Source organism: Candoia aspera, chromosome 1 (genome assembly GCF_035149785.1).
Source record: "Candoia aspera isolate rCanAsp1 chromosome 1, rCanAsp1.hap2, whole genome shotgun sequence".
In the NCBI taxonomy this organism is placed as follows: domain Eukaryota; kingdom Metazoa; phylum Chordata; class Lepidosauria; order Squamata; family Boidae; genus Candoia; species Candoia aspera.
In genome coordinates this window covers 51,391,825-51,412,194 of record NC_086153.1, presented here as the reverse complement: position 1 = coordinate 51,412,194, position 20,370 = coordinate 51,391,825, and the positions used below count along the sequence as shown (strand labels likewise).

Genomic DNA, 20,370 nt, shown 5'->3' with positions numbered 1-20,370 from the left:
CCCTTCTTTCTCAGAGCTTCTTGCTTTTGGAGATGTGGGGGAGCTTTAAACTTCCCCAAATTTTGACTTTTTTAAAAAGGAGAAATCAACGCATTTTAAGTTTCTAGAGGAGAAGTTAAAACAGTGCTCCTCCTTTATGAGGAAAAAATATGGAAGTAATCTTGCTGTCCCCAGTGATATTTTGGAAGGTTTAATAGCATCACCTGAATTTACAGTGGCATGGCTGGGATAGCCTGGGGAAAGCATGTGTATTTCTTTAAATGCATGTAGATTTTTGTTTTTAGAATTAATTGGAAAAATACCCCAAGTCCCAAAGGAGAAGTGCTCGGAAAAGAAGCTACAGGAGTTGAACCAGCATGGGAGACTGGAAAGCTTACATCAATACAATCCTGAAAGACAAGAATATTGAAGATGTAGCAATTGTTGGACATTCTGACAATAAGTCTGTATGGGCATCTAAACCAGGGGGTCTGTTGGCAGCCATCTCTCCCCAGGAAGTTGGGCTGATCACTGGGCAAGATAGAAAGTCTTTCCTACAGACTGGGATCACCATCGCTGGAAAAAAGTGCAGTGTGATCCGTGACAATTTGCTAGTGGAGAAAGATGCTGTCATGGACACCAGAACCAAAGGTGGTGATAGCAGGTCCATCTGCATTGGGAAATCTGCCAAAGCTCTTATCTTTCTCATGGGCAAAAAGGGGGTCCACGGAGGAGCCCTGAATAAGAAGGTGCACGATATGATAGCAAGCATGAAGGCAAAAGGCAGCTAGAAGTAGGGATTTGCCTGAATCACTTTTCTCCTGGAAGAAGGACGTGGAGAAAGTTTTGGTCCTCTCAAATAAAAAGCGTTTGGTGAACTCCTTGCCTATTTCTTTGAACTATGAGGTGTGGTAGGGATTGTTCTGGATCACCTACCCCAGGTCAAGAGTGATGGAAATTTTACTTTGACTTCCATTGTCTCTAACCAGCATATTGTTTAACTGGGATACAGGAACTGAATATGATCAATTATGTAGTTGCTAGTAGGAATAGTAGGAAGCTGGAGGCCCTGTTTTAAAAGCAAACCATCTCTGTGACTGTCAGCCTCACTAGGTAGACCAGAGCATGAAATCAAAAGAGGGTTTATTCAAATCTCTGTCCAAGTCATTTTCCTCACTCTCTGCAGGGACAGAAGTAGAGGACCTGCGGCCTCTGATATTACTGAAGTAAAAACCCCAACCTCATTCACCATTGATTACATTGGCCGGCATTAATATATACTGTAGTTTAGCAATGGCTGGGTAACCACAAATGCACCATTCCCCACTCCAGACTGCTACCCCAAAGGCAGCATCCCAGCTCATTTTCAGTTCAGGAGGAGCTAAACTATAGGAAGATAAATCATCCCAGAGTGTAACACCCTCAGCTTTGAATAATCTTTTGAAATCATGGTTGGGGGGGTGGAGAGGCAAAGAAAGATGATACAGGTGGGAGAGGGGATTTCTGAATATAAAATACGTGCACCATTAAGCAGCATAAAGATTGGCACATTGCTTGAAACATGCTTTCGACTGGCCAAGTCCCATTGGAATGAATACATCAGTGGAAAATCCACCATACCTTAGGGCAGTGTTTCTCAACTTCAGCAACTTTAAGATGTGGACATCAACCCCCAGAATTCTGGGAGTTGAAGTCCACATGTCTTACAGTTGTCAAGGTTGCGAAACACTGCCTTAGACTTGTTGGAAGTCCTGGCAAATCCAGCATGCCTCATTAGCATGTGAATTAGCATGTAAATTGAGTTGTCCCACAATGCAACTCTGAGGAAGCTGTTTGTTGCCACTCCCACTCCCACTTCCTCTCTCTCTCTCTCCCCTTCTTCCACCCAGGGAGAAGCAAGCATGCTGCTCTGCTCTCCATTCATCAGGGGCCATGTGCTTAGACCTTGATGAAGGATTCTGCCCCTTTCTTCCATGCAGCCCTTGGCAGCAAAATAGGGCTGAGGGTTTAGGACAAACTATTTAGAAAAGAAGAACAAAGGAACTTCATATTTTCCACCAAGATGGATGTAACAGAAGCAACAATAAAGTCAGTAAAACTCTTTTTTACTTATCTTAACCTAATCTGTCTAAGCATGTAATTCTTTATGCTTGGGAGGGCTGAATGTGTAAGATTAATCTGTATTTCTCTGACATGCTCATTAAAGCTATTTTAAGATATTCTTTTTCTGTGTGCAGCTTCTCAGCTGTGTTATAAGCTCTGCTTCATTTCAGTGGTTCTAGCAGGCCACTACATTGGCTTCAAGAGTAACACCAAGTAGTTTCAGCCAAGAAGTCTGGAATTTGTCTTGAAAAGTAAAAAAAAGCCAGGCAGCTTGGATTAAAGATTAGTTTGAGCCAGTAGCTAACATGTACTATTTGGGCACAAGTTTTAATTGGAATCATTCCAGCCTCAGCCCAAAGGGCTGAGTTAGGGACACAATGAGGAGCCAGAAACAAGTTCCTTAAGAAGCTGGATTGAATAACTTCTAATGGTTCAAAATTCATATAGGCACATATTTGGAAGCCATAAGACAACTGCACTACTTTGGCCTCAAACACTTTTAGTCTGCCAAGTATGTAATTATCTCCTATTGTGCAAAAAAAAAACCCACCTAGAGTGGCAGCTACAGTTCCTTTGACCTTCTCTTTGGGGCTTCCACAAGCCAGTGGCATGGAAAACAATTCCAAGGTACATGAAGGCCTGAACTTGTTCAATATTATTTCCTTTTACTTGTCACCTATAATTACATCTAATGGGCCTCTTTGAAAATACCATATTTTTTGTTTTTTAATAACTAAAATGTTGTCTATGCAGTAGGAGGGAATTGTGACGATTGCCTTACTCTAAATAAAACTCCCAGACTCAGAATCTTGATTCAGGTTCTTGGTTTATTTAGAAAAAAGTGCAAACAGGTAAAAAGCTGAGAATGAGGAAAGCGCGCCCAAACTCAAACTAAATAGCGCCTTTGCAAACATCACTCCACCCCCTCCCTCACAAGCAGCCCTCCCCACATTCCCAGGTGCTCCTAACGAGCTCCTCTGATCAACGGGCTAAAAGACCTTGACATTTAAGAGATAGCCAAAACACATTCCTCCCTGGCACAACCCAGCCCGTTTCCTGTACAAGGTTCCCAGCAGCACCCTCCCAGCCAGTACACGTATCAGCACCTTGGCAAGCGAACCGTTACGATGTAATAACACCTGAACGGTGAACATGACAGGAATTGATTTTAGTGCTCTCCTCAGTTCAATGGATGACGTAGAGATAATGGCTGTGTCATCTGCATATAGGAGTAATGCAGTAGGTCTTCTGGCCAGAGTCTGAAGATGATACTCCAGTTTTGTAAGCCTTGCCACCATGTCATTAACATAAAAGTTACATAACGGGCTAGAATACAATCTTGCTCTACACACTTGTAAGTAGTCACCAGGTCAGAAAGTTGACTTTGATTGTCAAGCCTTATTTGGATGTGAGTGTTGTTATGCAGCGTGTTAATGAGTGCTAGCAAATATCTGAGAATAGATGACATTTCCAGTTTGGACCATAGTTGTTCTCTGGAGACTGAGCTGAAGGCTGTTTTAAAATCAATAAATGCCACAATAAATGCCCTAGGAGGGGATATTTATTTATTTATTTATTTATTTCAATTAGATGTATGACCATGCACTGGTCCATAGTTGAACTTCCCATCCTGAACATCCTGAACCGAGCCTTCTCTTCTACAAGAATGCTTTCCTGTTCCAACCAATCCATTAATTTCTGGTATAAACGCCTAATATAGAGTTTATTAATAATGCATAATAGCTGATTGGGCAATAATTGGATGGATGAGACCTATCTCCTATCCCATCATAAAGAAGAAATATAGGGACAATAATAGAGGTGTTCCATTCAGAGGGCATTTTTAATGGGTGATTTATAGCCATCAACAGACCTACTAAAAGTTTTGTCCACCAGTCAGTACTCAGTTCAATGAGCTCTGGGGGAATAATGACTCCCCCAGGGGACCACTTTATGTGTGGTACATGAACTCAACTATTGAGTCACATCACTATTTGGCGTCTGCTTGAAAATTCATTTCCAGGGAAAGGGAAAGGAAAAGGGAAAAAACAGTGACAAACCAAATATATCAACAAATCAAGTGTAGATTTTCCCTTCCAGTATGTAATAATTCTTTGGATCATCCCTTCTGCCTACAAAGACCAAAGTTTTTGATGCCTTGACAAATTCCAAATATTGGGGATATACCCAACAAGATTGTAGGAGTCATTGATACACAATGATATAAATATACATCAACAATCCTGTTAATCTATATACTACTAAAATTCTTGTGTCTGTTTGATACTTGTAACCTTTAATTGGGTGAAATGATGCATCATAGGGCAACAATTTTTGAATCAAGATACCTCAATGGGCTAACTTACAGAATGCACCCAAAATCCAGGACCCATGACTCCTGTGGAATTGAAATTTGGCAAATTTCCTACAACATCTTATGACATAAAAATAATCATAAAACATTAAACTGTTAATATGTTTTCTACTACAGATTAAGGTTACTGTCATGAGTACTGATAGTGAGCAGGAGGGGGCCTCTATCCAGGGGGGAAAACACATGCGTAGTACTGAGGAATTAAGCAGCCATTCAAAGAGACACAGATCAGACCCGCCTTAACTTTTGGGGTTTATCTGTCTGGGTTTTCCCAAGCTTCTTCAGTTTGTTAGGATTCTGTCTTATGTAGCAGTAATAAACACTAGAGACCTACTCCTCGTCTCAGCGTGATTCCTGACTGTTAGGGCAGTTACTATGGCAACTAATCATTTTGGCCAGGTGAAAAGGTTGAATTTAATTGTCCCCTTTTCACGTGTTAATGGTTGCATTGCCTAAGGGGAAGAACTTGCCTGGACTTGTTTTAGAAATCTCTCCTCTCAGCAAACAGCCTTTAAATATGTTTGTTTTCTGTAAATAAAATTATTTTTTATAGAAATGCCTGGTGTGTGACTTTTCTGATCTCTCCTGGGCCAAATGATTTCCTAGCACTCTGCCAACAGGTTATGGGCCCAGTAAGCAGCCCAGTAAACCCAGTAAGCCCAGTAAAACCCCAGAGAGAATAGAGAGATCAGCTACACACTTCATGCACAATTTAAAGGCAGGTAGCAAAGACCTGTGAATATTTTCTTTGGAGCCACCTGGAGATTTTCCAGCAACTGCCGGTCTACAGGACAAAGAAGCCAGCTGAGGTGACTTGCAAAAGAAGGAAGAAGCCATGGCTACCTCCCAGCCCTCAGCGATGCCCCTGGAGTGCCTATCAGGGACCAACTATTTGAATTGGGCCCTGAAGATGGAGATGTATCTTCACAGAGAAAATCTTTGGCTGCCAATTGGTGAGCAAACCCCCCAAAATCCCAGTGCTGAATGGCTTAGACAGGATGAGCGGGCTAGAGCCACCATTATCCTGGGAGTTGAGGACAATCAGCTAGTCCACGTGTGAGGTATGCAGTCTGCAAAGCAACTTTGGGATGCTTTGAGAGACTTGTATGTAAAAGCAACAGCAGGGAGTAAAGTTACCCTGACAAAAAAGCTGTACAAAGCCTACCTTGCAGAAGGAGATAGCCTTCCTGAGCACCTGCATTATATTCAGCAGCTGTTTGTTGAGCTGCAGGAGAGAGGAATGGAATTTACACCTCTCACAAAATCCTATATCCTCCTGTCCTCACTGAATGAAATGTGGGACACACTGATTTGTACCCTGGAGGCTATGCCTGAAGCAGACCTCACCCCATTGTATGTTACACAGGGCTTACCCCCTGAATGGGAGAAGAGAGAGGAAAGATCCCCCCCCCATCTCTTCTGGAAAGCTGCAGTACCAGAAAGCAAGGGAAAAGAAGCTGAGGCCACAGCACTAACCAGCCAGCGATGCTTCACTTGTGGTTCAGCTGGACATTTGCAGAAAGACTGTACCTTGAGACCCAAGAGTAGAAAGACAGAGAAGAAGAACACAAGGACAACCCAGAAGAAGGCTCTTCAGACAACCCAAATTGCACAGGTTGCTGAGAAGGGTAATTCTGATGTATGGGTGTTAGATTCTGGGGCCAATTGTCATTTATGTAATTGTAAAAGCTCTTTTGTGTCACTGTCTAAAACTGAAAGACAGAGTGTATCTTTGGCTGATGGGTCTGTGACCAAAATTATGGGACAAGGTGACTTGTATTTATCCTGCTTGGGAGAAACTGTAAAAGGTGTGTTGTATGTGCCAAATTTACAATCAAACCTTTTATCTGTGGCACAATTGGCTGCAATAGGGTATGTCATAACATTTAAGAAAAATGGTTGTGAGATACGTAAAAATGGAAAATTGTGTGCTACTGGTATATTAAAAGACTCCTTGTACATGGTGCAAAATGCAAGGAAGCCAAGCTGCAAGGCTGCAGTTGGCAACACGCCATATCATGACCAATGTGTACGCCTGATGCACAGGAGATTTGGTCATGCTAATTTCAAGTATATAGCACAAATGCCACAGCTGTGTGCTGACCTAAAGATAAAACCCTGTGACAAATAGATTGTGTAGTTTGCAAAGAATGCAAAACACTAAAAGCTCCTGTGAGTAAGCACAGTGACAGAGTTACAACTAGACCTTTGGAAATTGTACACTCTGACATTATTGGTCCTTTTGTTCCAAGTCTTGGACAAGCAAGGTATGCAATGACCATCATTGATGATTTCTCAAGATACACATTTATCTACATCTTAAAACATAAAGATGAGGCATTTGAGAAATTTAAAGGTTTTGTGACATGGGCAAATGGAAAATTCCCTAGGCCTGTATCTGCACTCCAATGTGATAGAGAAGACTACCTTTCTCATAAATTCAAAAGGTTCCTAGTGGAAAAGGGGATAGAACAAATTCTTTCTAACCCTTACACCCCTCAGCAAAATGGTGTTGCTGAAAGAAAGGGCAGAACCTTGCAAAATGCGATGGAATGCATGCTTAAAGATTCACATTTATCTTTTAAGTATTGGGGAGAGGCAATATCTACTGCCTGTTATGTCCAAAACAGATGGTATAACTCTGTGATTCAGGACACCCCATTCCACTTGTTTTATGGTGCGAAACCAAAGGTAAACCATCTTAGAGTGTTTGGTAGCACTGCATGGGTTCATATTCCAAAACAACAGAAAAGGAAAGGAGGCCCCACAACAAAGAAAGCCATCTTTGTTGGCTATGAACAAAGCCAGAGGAGCTACAGGTTCATAGTGGGAGAGAAATTGATAATTAGCAAAAGCGCTTCTTTTGCTGAACAAAACTGGGGGAGATTAAATTCTAGCTCTCCAGTTGATCTGACCACCACAAGAGAACAGCAAGGACTTGCTGATAGTGATCTTTCACCTGATGAGGACATTAAACCAGAAAAGCAAACTGAAGATCTGTCTGATGAGACAGATGCTTCTCAGGAAAGTGATAGGAGTCAACATTTAAGCCCTGTATTACCTCACAGATCTCAGAGGAGTAATAAAGGCATTCCTCCATCACGTTTTCAGGCTGAAACAGTAAAGACTTTTCACGTATTCACAGAACCTGAGTCTTTAGAACAAGTGAATGCTTTACCACCTGAGATTGCACAAAATTGGCATTCTGCCATGCAACAGGAGTTAGCATCCTTGAAAGAAAATAAAACATGGAAACTGGTATATCTACTTCCCAATGAACGCTGTCTGGGTTGTAGGTGGGTTTTCAAACTGAAAAGGGATGCTGATGGCAAAATCCAAAAATATAAAGCAAGGTTAGTTGCAAAAAGGTTCACTCAAAGGAAAGATTTAAACTTTGACAAGACCTTTGCACCAGTTACTAAAGGTGAATCAATTATATTACTGTTAAAAATTGCTGCACTCAAAGGAATGTCAGTTCACCACTATAATATTCAAACTGCATTTCTCTATGGTGATTTAGACTACAAATTATATATGCAGCAACCCCCTGGCTATGAAAAAGGGGAGAATCTAGTCTGTGAACTGCAGAAGTCAATCTATGGGTTAAAACAAGCTGCTAGATCCTGGAACCAAAATTAGATGAAAAACTGCAGAATTTTGGTTTTGAAAAAGGAAAAGCAGATCCATGTGTATATATGAAGAAAGACAAACAAGGCTGTATGTATCTATGCATTTATGTTGATGATTTGCTGCTGTTCACATCAACAGAAAAACAAAGGTTTGATTTTGAAGCCTGCATGAAAAGCCATTTCACATTAAAAAGCTTTGGAACTGTAACAAATTACTAGGTTTAGAAATACACAGGAAGAAGGATGGTAGCTTTCTGTTAAACCAAAGGGGAGATAATGTTAAAATATTGTGAATGGAAAGACATACAGAGTTGTCAAAGAAAATTGGTTTGCATCTTATTCTGTAGTATAAAACGGGGAGTGTTAATATGTTTTCTACTACAGATTAAGGTTACTATGGTAACTATTCATTTTGGCCAGGTGAAGAGGTTGAATTTAATTGTCCCCTTTTCATGTGTTAATGGTTGCATTGCCTAAGGGAGGAACTTGACTGAGCTTGTTTTAGTTTCAGTTTCCCTTCTGTGTAGGCTTGCAGAGAATAAGCAGCTGAGAGAAATCTCTCCTCTCAGCAAACAGCCTTTAAATATGTTTGTTTTCTGTAAATAAAATTATTTTTTATAAAAATGCCTGGTGTGTGACTTTTCTGATCTCTCCTGGGCCAAATGCTTTCCTAGCACTCTTCCAACTAATACAAAGTGTCATAAAACATTTCCTATGGTCAACTCCTGATGTTTGACCATGCTATACAGTTCAATATGGATGACGTGGGCTATTTTCAAGGCAGATACATCTAGGAATATCTCCCTGAATTTTTAAGAACTTTTCCAGTGAAGGAAGCACATTAGATGCTCTGCCATTGTTGAAGGCATTGAGGAATCTGGTAAGGAAATATCTCTGAAACGATGACCCCAAAAGTTTATTGCAACCAACCCTAATTAACTATTCTCTGAAGTGTCCAATATACACAAAACATTTTGTTAACTTCTGTTTAAGCTCAAAAATGCTAATTTAACATTCTTTAAGAACTTTCAAGCACATTATTCAAAAGGCTCAAATTAACTTTTTTTCAATTCCTTTAAAAATAAGTAACTGGTTTATTGCCTAGAATTGCATCAATCCCTAGCAAAATCTATTAAAGAAAATTAAACAGTGCAAATTATTTCCAGGTATGAGAAAATTAGTAGAAGAAGCTGTCTAAGGCATCAAATCCAACTACCAAATGCTATGTAAGAATCAACTCATCTATCCTTGTTTTGAAGAGATCCAGGGTGCAATTGCTTATCTTTTCCCTACATTGGTTTTGTTGTCTAACTATTAAGAAATTCTGAGGTTCAGCCAAAATCTACTGACATAACTTAAGCCTTTCAAAATTACCCCTGTCCTCTGAGTTAGCAGAGAACATGTGACAACCCTTTAGGTGTTTGAAGATTATTACTATGCCTTAATCATCTCTTTTTCAGGTATAGGGATTCATTGGAAGCTATAATAACACCACATGTCATGATGTCATGAAATGTGTGATGTTCCCACTGCTATGGATGCCCACGCTTTCAGAGCTAAATATAACCAGTTTCTTCAGCCTTTCCTCATAGGATCTGTTTTCCATGTCCTTGATCATTGTTTTCTTCCATTCAGCTCCATATTCTAAAAATGTAGACTCCGGACCAAAGATATGTGGAGAAGATAAGAATTTTCATGCTTTATTATGCAGCCTAATGTTATATTATAATATTATTAATGTAATATAATATTATATTATTAACTATTTTTTGCGGTCACATCATGCTGAAAATTAATGCTCATTTTGAGAATAGATGATAGATGATAGAGACAGACAGACAGACAGATATAGAAGGAGAGGGAGAGGCAAGCTTATTTGTGTTGGAGATGTTAACGAATCAGCATGCCTCATCAGCATATAGATGAGTTGATCCCATAATGCAATTCTCTATGTGCAAGGAAGCTGTTTGTTGCCACTTCCACTTCCTCTCTCTCTCTTCCTCCTCCTTCCACCATCTGAGAAGGCAGCATGATTTTGCTGTTCTCCCTCCATCTTGGCCACATGCTTGGGCCTTGAAGAAGGATTCTGCCCCTATCTGCACACACAACTCTTAGCAGCTATGAGAGCTAAGAGTTAATTAAGTTTAAGGAACAGAAACAAAGAATCTTCATTTTTCCACTGAAGATGGATGTAACTGAATCAAATAAATCAGTAAGATATTTTTTTACTTACTTTTGAACCTACTTTGTCTAAGTGTGTGATTCTTTATGCTTCGGAGGGCTTAGTGTGTAAAATCAATAACCTATATTTCTCTAATGTGCTCATTAAAGCTATTTTAGATAATATTCTTTTTCTGTGTGCAGCTTCTCCACTGTGTTAAGCTCTGCTCCATTCAGTGGTCCTAGCTGTCCACTAATGGATTCAGTTTGAGGGAGGTAAGCACTGAGTGGGCTTTGGAGTGACCAATTCAAAAGTTTTCTTGGAATTGTCAAGAAAGTTACTTGCCTTTAGATATATAATCTCTCTGGGACATTTCCTTCATTTAATTAGTGGAGGAATGTGTGCATTCTGTAATGCTATCAGCAACTACAGTAAATTAAGAAGAGTAATCAGGGCTTTTTCTTTATGAGCTGAACAAAATGGAAGCAAATTAGAAATCTGCAATGACTATGTAATACTATAGAGATGCATTAACAAGAACAGGACGCCAAGTTTTATCTCATCATATGTGCCTACTCATTATATTAACACTTTTACATTTTCTTTCCTTTCGTAATGTGGAATTATCTTTTATACAATTGCTCCACAAGGAATGAATATTTTATGAAGTATCCACTATAAATCTAGTAAGATCTTCTTCCCAGTTACCTTTAGCTCATACCCCATCAAAATGTATGCCCTAATATTTAGATTGCTAGCATAGAATTTTCATAAAATTGATAGAAAGCTAATCAGTCTATAATTAAGAGGGTCTTCCATTTTTCCCTTCTTATATAGGGGAGATTAAGCCAGAATTTATAGAAGACCCTCTTAATTATAGGCCAATTAGATTGATATCCACTGTGGGAAAACTCTATGCTAGATATCTAAATGAAAAATTAACCTCTCACTGCTCTGTTTAAACAAATGCTCAGACCACTTTCAGAAAAGGCAAATCAACAATTGACCAATGTTTTATATTAGCCTACCTGGAGGGATAGTTTTCTATTTTTCTGAAAGGCAAACTGTTTGCCTCCTTTATAGACTTTAGGGCCACCTTTGGTTCTGTTAATAGAACCAAACTTTGAGTTAAATTTAGAGAATTTTGTTCCTGACAGGTGTCTTACATACGGGCAACATAGTAATGAATAAGGGGGTAAGGCAAGGTTGTATTCTGGTCCAAATGCTATTTAATATCTACATTAATGATTCAGAGACTACATTACTTCAGGCGGATATCCATGATTAGCCAAAAGGAAAATCTGTGCTTTGGTATTTCCAGATGATGCTGTTCTTCTTTCACGTACTAGACTGGGTTTGAATTGCCAACTTGAGGCCCTAATCAAGTAGTGCCAAGATAATCAACTACAAATCAACTAAAACATTAGCTTTTGAGAAAAAATTCAAAAAGCACAGCTAGAAATTCAAGGTTATATGATAACTAACTGTAAGTCCAGAATTTTAGTTATCTGGGCATGTTACTCAATCACACTCCATCCTGTTAATGTCATTACAAAGCATACTTTTGAAAGCAAAAGCTACTACTGTAGGAAATCTTTGCTTTAATGCTTTTATTCAAAAATTAGGGAGATTTGTCGCTGCAGCAGCATACATTCTTAATGCAAAAATCTCATCTCAAATCTTCTATGGAGCTCCACTTTGGATTACAGTTGTCAGCAATAGCATAACCTCATTGCAGGTGAGATTTTTAGGAGCTTTCTTAAATGTTCCATGTTGAGTTCCAGTTTGAGTTATTCTCTTGGAAACTGGGCAACGCCCTCTGAAAGCCAGAGTTTAGCTAAGTACAGTTATATATTGGTTTCAGATAGATATTTTCAAAAACAAGGAAGGATTACTATGTGAAATCTGAAATGATCCTTATATAGATAATGTAATTTAAACAGATGACCAAAATATTGGTCAGATTGGTGTTGATCTTGATTATTACTATGACTTGTTATTTTATTATATTAAACAAAGATTATGGGATAATTCAGAACAGGAATTAATGTTGAAAGCCCAAGTTCCATGTTCATCCCCAACCTTTGGAGTAAACTACAATTATAATTTTCAGCTCCCTTTATACCTTAGCAGTTTACATTTAAGGAAATATTGAATAGCCTTTTCAAAAGCTAGATTTCATGTGTTGCCATCAAATATGTTATGCAGTAGATTTCAAAAGATTCCCACCTCTCTCTTTTTTAATTAATTTTTATTACAGTTTTTTGCAAAGTAAGAACAATTCAAATTCAAAAAAAGGAAGTAAAGTGAAAGACAAGTGATAAGTAAATAGGAAAGAAATGAAAGAAAAAAGACAAAAAATAGAAAGAAAAAAGTGAATGAAGCGCTAACAAAGCTTTCAGATTTTAATGTCAAATATCACAAAAAAAAATCCAAGTTAAGCCTGAATATTCCTTATCTTTTCTTTGATAGAATACTTCACTACTAGCAGTTTAAACAGTACCATTTCTTTGCAACATTATATTTCAGCTGTTTAAAGATTATTTAAACTCAGTGCATTGTATGAGCTGAGCCAATGAAGTCAGAAATGCCTCTGAATTCAGGGTGTGCATTACAGGCATGTTGTCTAAAACTAAGTGTAAGCTTTTATTAGTGTAGTTTGTTTGGGATGGCTATGTCAAAACACAGTGTTAGTTCCTATGTGTGTCTATATTTTAAATGAAAAGCAGGAGATAGATAATACATCTACCATCTGAAGGCAGGACTCCATTAGGGCCACTATACCATTATTCCTAGCTGCCATATTCCTTTTGTGTAGGCATCACAGACTGGTCTTTTAATAGCTATTCTTTCTGAATTTTAGGTATAGTTTGATTCATCTGCTGTTGTCCTTCACTTTCTTTTTGCTAAATTTCTTTCATCATCGCCCAAACAACAACAGCAACAACTCCTCCCCCTTCCCTTCCTTTGGTTTGTGCAGAGTTCAGGTGGATTCCTTGCATTTGCTTGAGAACAGTCAGTTAATGCAAAGAGTTTACTGTAATCGTTAAATCGCAGATTAGGAACTGGAAGCCTCCAAACCCATTTTGCCAGATGCTTCTCTTGGATCTTCTCTTTAATCATTTACAAGAGGGCAACCATTTCCTAGAGCAATGTTTCTCAAGCTTAGCCATATTGTGTGGACTTCAACTCCCAGAACACTCCAGCCAGTGCTGGCTGGGGTATTCTGGGAGTTGAAGTCCACACATCTTAAAATGGCTGAGAAACCCTGTCCCAGGGATTATACCCTCCCTTTAGACAAGACCTATGGTTCTCAGAAGGGTTTGCTCTGTTCTTCAGGGAATGTGGTGGTGGGGGGTGTTAACTATGCAAGTAAATTAGAGAAAATGACAACGAGCAAAAATGTATCTCCCCCCCCCCTGAACAAGGAGTGGAACAGAACAATAGAAATAAAGGAGGAGATGATAAAAACATCTATTCTTCCATTTATCATCTCCAGGGGAAAAGCTCCAGGGTGAGTCATGCACTTTAGCTGAACTCAGTGCAGTTATTCTGCGAGTAATTGGCCAATCATAGAATTAAAAATAGAGCCATTAATAATAAATGCATGGAGAAGAAAGCCATTCTGCAAAGTGGAAAGATAATTGGTCTCACTTGCAGATCGTGAGAAGTCATTTTAGCAAGTATTACCCACTTTCAGCAGGGCATAATTGGTTGTGAAAAATTACAGAGGAAATGATGTGCAGCAAAAGGTGGCCTTCGCTGGCTGTGCCTGCACCGTATATTATCCTAATCTAATGATGCTCTATGTAGCCTTTCTTACCAGGTGCGCTGGGTTTGGCAGGGCATGGCCAGCAAAGCTGTTGGAGTGGGGGCTTGGAGCAGAACTTCCAGAATAATCTAGGTGGGGCATGAGAAGGAGGCTGTGGCATCCAGGTGCCGCAACTGACAAAGACAGCTCTTACCACAGAGGGAGGAGAAGGTAAGAACGCCTGAGATGGCAGGCCAACAGTTACAAAGGGACCGGTAGGTGGAGAAAGTGCTGACAGTGCTTGTAGTCTCTAATCCAGGTTGGGAATAATGCCATTTTACCAGCTCAGCAGATGAGGGGGGGAAAAGCAATTTTGGGGTTATAATCTCAAAGATATTTTTTTGAAATAGCAGGTTGGTAAAAGTGAACTTACTGATTGGCCTCTACTGTCAGTCAAGCTTAAATTTTCTGTGGGTCCTTAACTGTGGGCTACCTAGAATGACAGAAACTGGATTTCCTAGTGCATTAAAAGCAGCATCATGGTTAATATCTGATTTACCTACTTCAGAAAGAAAAGGGATAAGGCACTGAAAAGCACAAGAAACAAAAGGGTGAGAGGGAGTGTCTCAAGTGCCAGGAAGAAATAATTAATTGCATAACCCTAACCGTGGCCGATATATATCATCCAGGTGTATTTCTAAGCAGGCTCCAATATGCTGCTACACTGGACCACAACCCCTTATCATGACACATATAAAAAAGGGTGGGGCTTTGACTGCATAGTTTTGGCCACCAGGCTGACTTTTTTGATCCCTTCCTTGTGGATACCCCTGCCTGAGTTCTAGGGAAATTATATCTTTCATGTGCTTTTTTCCCCCCAAAATTGGCATTCACCAATGACATCCAATATCCTCCGCTCAGCACTGATGTTGCAACTGAAAATCTGCCTCTAAGGAACAAGCAGGTTTGATTCTTTCAAACTGTTCTAATGAGAGATTAGTCTTGTCTTGTTTAGGATGAGAATTATCATATTTAAAGAATGAAAGTTCCTGTCTATTAGTTATCTGTGCAAAGTGGTTTTAAAAAGTTGCTTTGTTTGAATAGTCTAAGGTCCAGAAAATTAGTTTGATTCTTGTCATGCCATGTATTAAATTGTACATTGGTGTCCTATTTATTCAACCCTAATTATAGAATCCTTTTAAAGTTTCATGATCACCTTTCCCAAAAGGAAATATATTGACAATATAGCTCCATCACCACAGATTCTTATCTATGTTCTATATGAGTTGATGATGAAAGATACATGCTGCTTTTCAAAAAGGTCCATGAATACATTGCCTAATTCAAGGGCCACAGTGCAGCCTGTGACCGCACCTTTAATTTGTCAGAAAAGTATTTATGTTCAAAATTAAAATAATCCTTGAATAACTCTGTTTCAGCTAAAGATGACAAAATGAGTTGGAGGACGTTTATTTAAGCATTTGCTGTTTGATCATGAAACTGTAAAAGATTCATTTAAATATAAGCATGCTGGCTTTTCTGCCTACAAACAGTAGAAAAGCAAAGCTTGTGAAATATTCTCTCCTGTACAAGAAATGACAAGTGTCTGTTTTATGCTGGGTATCCCACTCCATGCTGGACCATTCCATAGTGTTGACATCTGCAACCCTTTTGTTTCAAATGATACCTTGCTGCTTGTCCAGAACCATGAGTCTAAAGAGGGCCATCCCACTCCTTTCCTTGTCTTGGATCACATGCCATGCTAAGCTATCATGTGGTTTTGTTTGTGGTCTTACAGCATCACATGAGCCTAGCCACTGAGATTTGTAGCCCATGGTTTAGAGCAGTGTTTCCCAGAATTCCCCAGCCAACATAAAGTTGCCAAGACTGAGAAACACTGGTTGAGAGCTTAGCATGTTTTGTGAACCAAAGTCAAAAAGCTTCAGAGCAATAACAGGAATTATGGCTTCGCTATTCTCTTTCAGAGCCCATCTTACCACACCAGCATTCCCTGGGCCAGACTAACATTTCCTGCTAACTTTTTATTGTTTCTGTGGAAACCCAGAGGGTTTTGATAAGTTTGCCTTATCTTTTAGATAATGAAAGGGGCATTACCATGGATACCTTGAATATCAACAATCCTGTTTCTTTTCCCCCATGGCAGGAGGTATATTTTTGAAAAAATAGCTGATTATAATAAAAGCAACTCTCTTTCTCATTGAAGCTCAACAAGAAGCTTAAAACAGAACTTTTCAAACTAATCCGTTTATATTTTTAACTGATTTTGTTTGGGATATATTTTTGTAAACCCTGCGGAACCAACGGGAATGGAAAGTGCAGACATTTGCTGATGTAATGGTTTAGTCTATGTCATATTTCAAAGATTTTCTCATTCCCAACAGAATTTGAATTCTTCACAGTAGAGGGTGCTGAAGAGCAGTGCAGAAACTTGAGTTTTCATAGTAGAAATAACTGCATCTTATTATCCAGGCATAAAATACTGAATTTAGCTGTGTATCTAATGTATGCTTCCATCTAGGTCCAGCTACAGTCTAGCTGTAGACTTAACCACTGATTTTTGTTTCCTTTGTAAAAAAAAAAAAGTGTCTTTAATATGTCTTATTTCTCAGACATAGAAACTGGAATATTTAAAAAGCAAGTGTAGGCATGCATAAAGGGAAAGGGCCAATAACAAATTGTGCCTTGTGATACAAACCACGTGGTTTATACACTTGTGTCTGGCATCAGGACCCAAACAGGAAAGGCCAGGATTTGCACTGTGATGTCACATGGACCCTGAACACTACTGGTCATGGATTAAGAAGGTTCCTATCATGCTAGGTGGGTTAATCAGCTCATCTGGACAAGAATACCTAGCAACTGTTTGGTTAATTATCCTTATTCCTAGAGAATTCTGTCATAATTCTGTCACACAGATGGCCTTGAGAGAAATATTCAAAAATTGTTACAAAAAAAACAAAAAAGGGCAGAAGCACTCCTTACGCCCTGGGAATGGAGGAAAGTATTAGGAAGAGACTTGGGTTGGCTCCTCCCTGACTCACCAGGGTATAAGAAGGAGCGGAGGAAAATTTCAATCAGACTTGTGAGATTCTATCTCAATAAAGTTTAGCTCTAGTGTTCTTGAGGAGTCTGTTTCCTGATCTGGATTACCTCAAAGGGCTGACAGTCTCTCACCTCTCCTTTGCCATTTCCCATTCCTTTCTTCCCCCACCGCCTCTATTTATATGTACAGGTAGTCCTTGGGTTATGTTGGCAGTTGGGACCAGAATTTACATCACTAAGCGGTGTGGCTGTAAAGCATGACATCATGTGACTGCATCGCTTAACAATGGCAATCCTGGCAGTCCCAGTTGCTGTAGTAACCCAGAGACCATGCAGGTCACTAAGAGAGGACCTCCTATGATTGGAGTCCTAGGCAAGCAGGCCAACAGGCAAGAACTGCAGGTGGTGGGTGAATGCCGTAGGTAGGCACTGACTATGGGCAGGCGGGGTGTGCCAGTGAGTATGAGATCCATGGGATCTCGTACTCTGTAGTGGGGGTCCTTGGAAGAAAAAGCAGTTGGAGTGATTTACGGGAGCAACTTGCAACCTTCCCTGCCAGCTTCCCCATGGACTTGCTTGTGGGAAGCTGGCAGGGAAAGTCACAAATGGCAATCACATGACCATGACTCGCTGCAATGTTGTAATTGTGAGCCGGGCACCCACATGCCCAGATTGCAACCGTGGGGACACTGTGACAACCAGAACTCCAAGGACTGGTCATAAGTCCCCCTTGTTCAGTGCCGTTGTAACTCTGAACAGTCATTGAACAAGTGGTCGTAACCTGAGGACTATCTGTAATATGCCTTTCTCAGAACTATACTCCATCCATCTGATGAATGAATGAATGAATGAATGAATGAATGAACGAATTATGAATGAACTAAAATCTATGAAAGCTTCTGTAATAAGAAACTAAATATTATAGCATAGAAGACTCTGATGGTTTTGCTGTACAAGATTAATGTGGTCACTCTGCTGAAAGTGTTACACAGGCATGGGTTCCTGTTCAGTCTTCCAACCAACATCTGCTCGCTCTAGCCAGGTTACACATCAAATTGTAATGGTTGCCTTATCCCAACAGACTCAGTCTCACCAGGGGTTACTGAATAAAACTGATTTATTGAAAGGATAGTATGCATATACAAAGAAAGCTGAGAATAAGCAAAAGCGCACCAAATACAAACTAAAAACCCTCGCCTCTAACTCGATCCCGCCCCTCACCCCAGCATCGCAACCACCCCCTCCCGGGTGTTGGCAAGCGTCACACATCTGCCTGGGAAAGCAACCTTGAGTACATGTCCTAACCCAAACACACATTCCTTCAGGGCAGCACAGAGATAACACCCTGGCAGGGCTGAAATTCCCCACCCCGCAGATGATAGACACGGATCAGAAACATGACATGCGAAACGTTACGATGTATGCAAACCATTGGAACGATGAACATGACACAAATGCTTCCAGAACCTGAAAGACTCTAGTGATGTCTATTCAAAGGTACCTTTCACCAATCTCTGGAGCTCTACAAAAATAACCCAGTCTCCTTCTCATTCAAGATTAATTCCTTCAACTTTATTCACACACACACACACACACACACACACCCTTTATCTGCCATCTCCTCTCTCTCCTGCCCTTGGTTGGGTCATCTTGCAGGCCTCCCTCTCTTGCTGCTCTCCTTAGCCTTCTTACCCTTGCTAGGCTAATCCTACCCCCTTCCCCCCCAAGCAAGACTCTGGTGTCCTCACTTTCTATTTCCAACTAGTTTGGCTGTTCCCAAGTCAAGCCCATCTCGTCCTTTCCTCACCCATCAGGAAATGGAGAACAATTCTGAGGTATGCAGATTCTATGGCTGTAAATGAACAGAATATCCCTAGACAGACAATTATCCATGCAACATTTGGAATGCAGCCATACATTCCATTGCAGCTGATCATTCTAAGAACCAGAATGTATTAGTGACGGCAGGAATGTACTTGTTCTTTTCTTGTCCTGTTTTCTTTGGGGCAGGGATTTTGAGATTGTAAGCCTGAGGGAAGGAGACTGCCTTATTTCTTATAGATCTTATGTCAATAACCGTGGGAATCTTTTTGACTAAAGAGGAGGAGGAGGGAAAGAAGATAGACTACTGTCATTCAATAAGGCCACATAATCTAATTAATTAATTGGTTAAATCTCTTTAATTTTTCTTTGTACATAATTTTGTTAACAGATATGTTTATTAACAACTTAAAACACAATACAGCCTGAAAACAGTTACACAAAATAAATTCTGGAACATATACTGAAAGCAGAGGCAAGCAAAAAACCATAAAAATGAATATTATCTAAGCAGAAATGTATCATTTGGGAATACAAGCACTGGAATATTTCCTCTTGTTAGATGAGAGAGCTTTTCCACCCAGGCTCTTAGCCCAGCTTCATACTTTTCCAGTGAGATGTACATCTGATACTTATTTTTGGTGTCTGGACCATCTCAGAAAAAAGGGGTTCCTTAAATATTGTAATACAAATGTCTGTCTTACATAGACGGGCAACATAAAATCCTGCACAGGAGATTTGGGCTGCTGCTACAACAAACTCTGGAGCTTGAAAAATGAGGCAGAACTATTCATGGCATGCATATATAATTGACATTTCCTTCATACATGGAAATCCTGGGAGCAGGGCCGCAACTAGGGGGGGCAACCAGGGCATGTGCCCCAGGTGCCGTGCTGGGGGGGCGCCAGAATAGGCGTGGAATCCATGTTTGCCCCGGGTGACACAGACCCTAGTTGTGGCCCTGCCTGGGTGAATTGCAGTCCCTGCAGAGAGAGGAACTCTCCCCTTTTGCTTAGAAACTAAGTCTTAGATCCCTCTGCAAGTAGATTCTCAAACAGGATAGTTTGAATACTTTGAATTCTGGGAGTTGAAGTCTGCCCATCTTAAAGTTGCCAGGTTGAGAAACGCTGCACTAGCTGACAGTTCTTGCTGTGATGAAATTCCTCCTCATGAGAAGGAAGAATCTGAATCTACTTTTCTGCACTTTGAACTTAAACACACTTCCTCCTCTATTCCCTTTAAAGATACAGATCTATAGATACTGATTTACTAATATAGATATTTATATACAGTAATCTTTGGATATCTTAACACTGCTATCAGATATACACCCTCTCCTTGACTGCCATCCAGTCCTTAAATCGGAAGCAAAATGATTGTTAAGTGAGATGGTCGCTAAGTGAACACATGACTGAGAGACTGAGAATGAGAGAGACCCTGCGAAGACCACTGCTTGCTGCTGTCTCATTCAGATAAAAGATCTCTTGAG

At 40.0% G+C, this 20,370-nt stretch overlaps 1 protein-coding gene across 1 annotated transcript; it reads left to right on the top strand.

Moving 5' to 3' along the window:
* Positions 1-278: 278 nt before the first annotated feature.
* PFN3 (profilin 3) lies at positions 279-849 on the top strand. The gene has a single exon (XM_063290162.1). It carries the CDS (start codon positions 357-359, stop codon positions 768-770), a length of 414 nt encoding a protein of 137 aa, XP_063146232.1. The 5' UTR covers positions 279-356; the 3' UTR covers positions 771-849.
* The last annotated feature ends 19,521 nt before the right edge of the window (positions 850-20,370 follow it).

Bases quoted from the DNA above. Each gene is read 5' to 3' on its own strand.
- PFN3 (XM_063290162.1), top strand. From the start codon at position 357: ATGGGAGACTGGAAAGCTTACATCAATACAATCCTGAAAGACAAGAAT.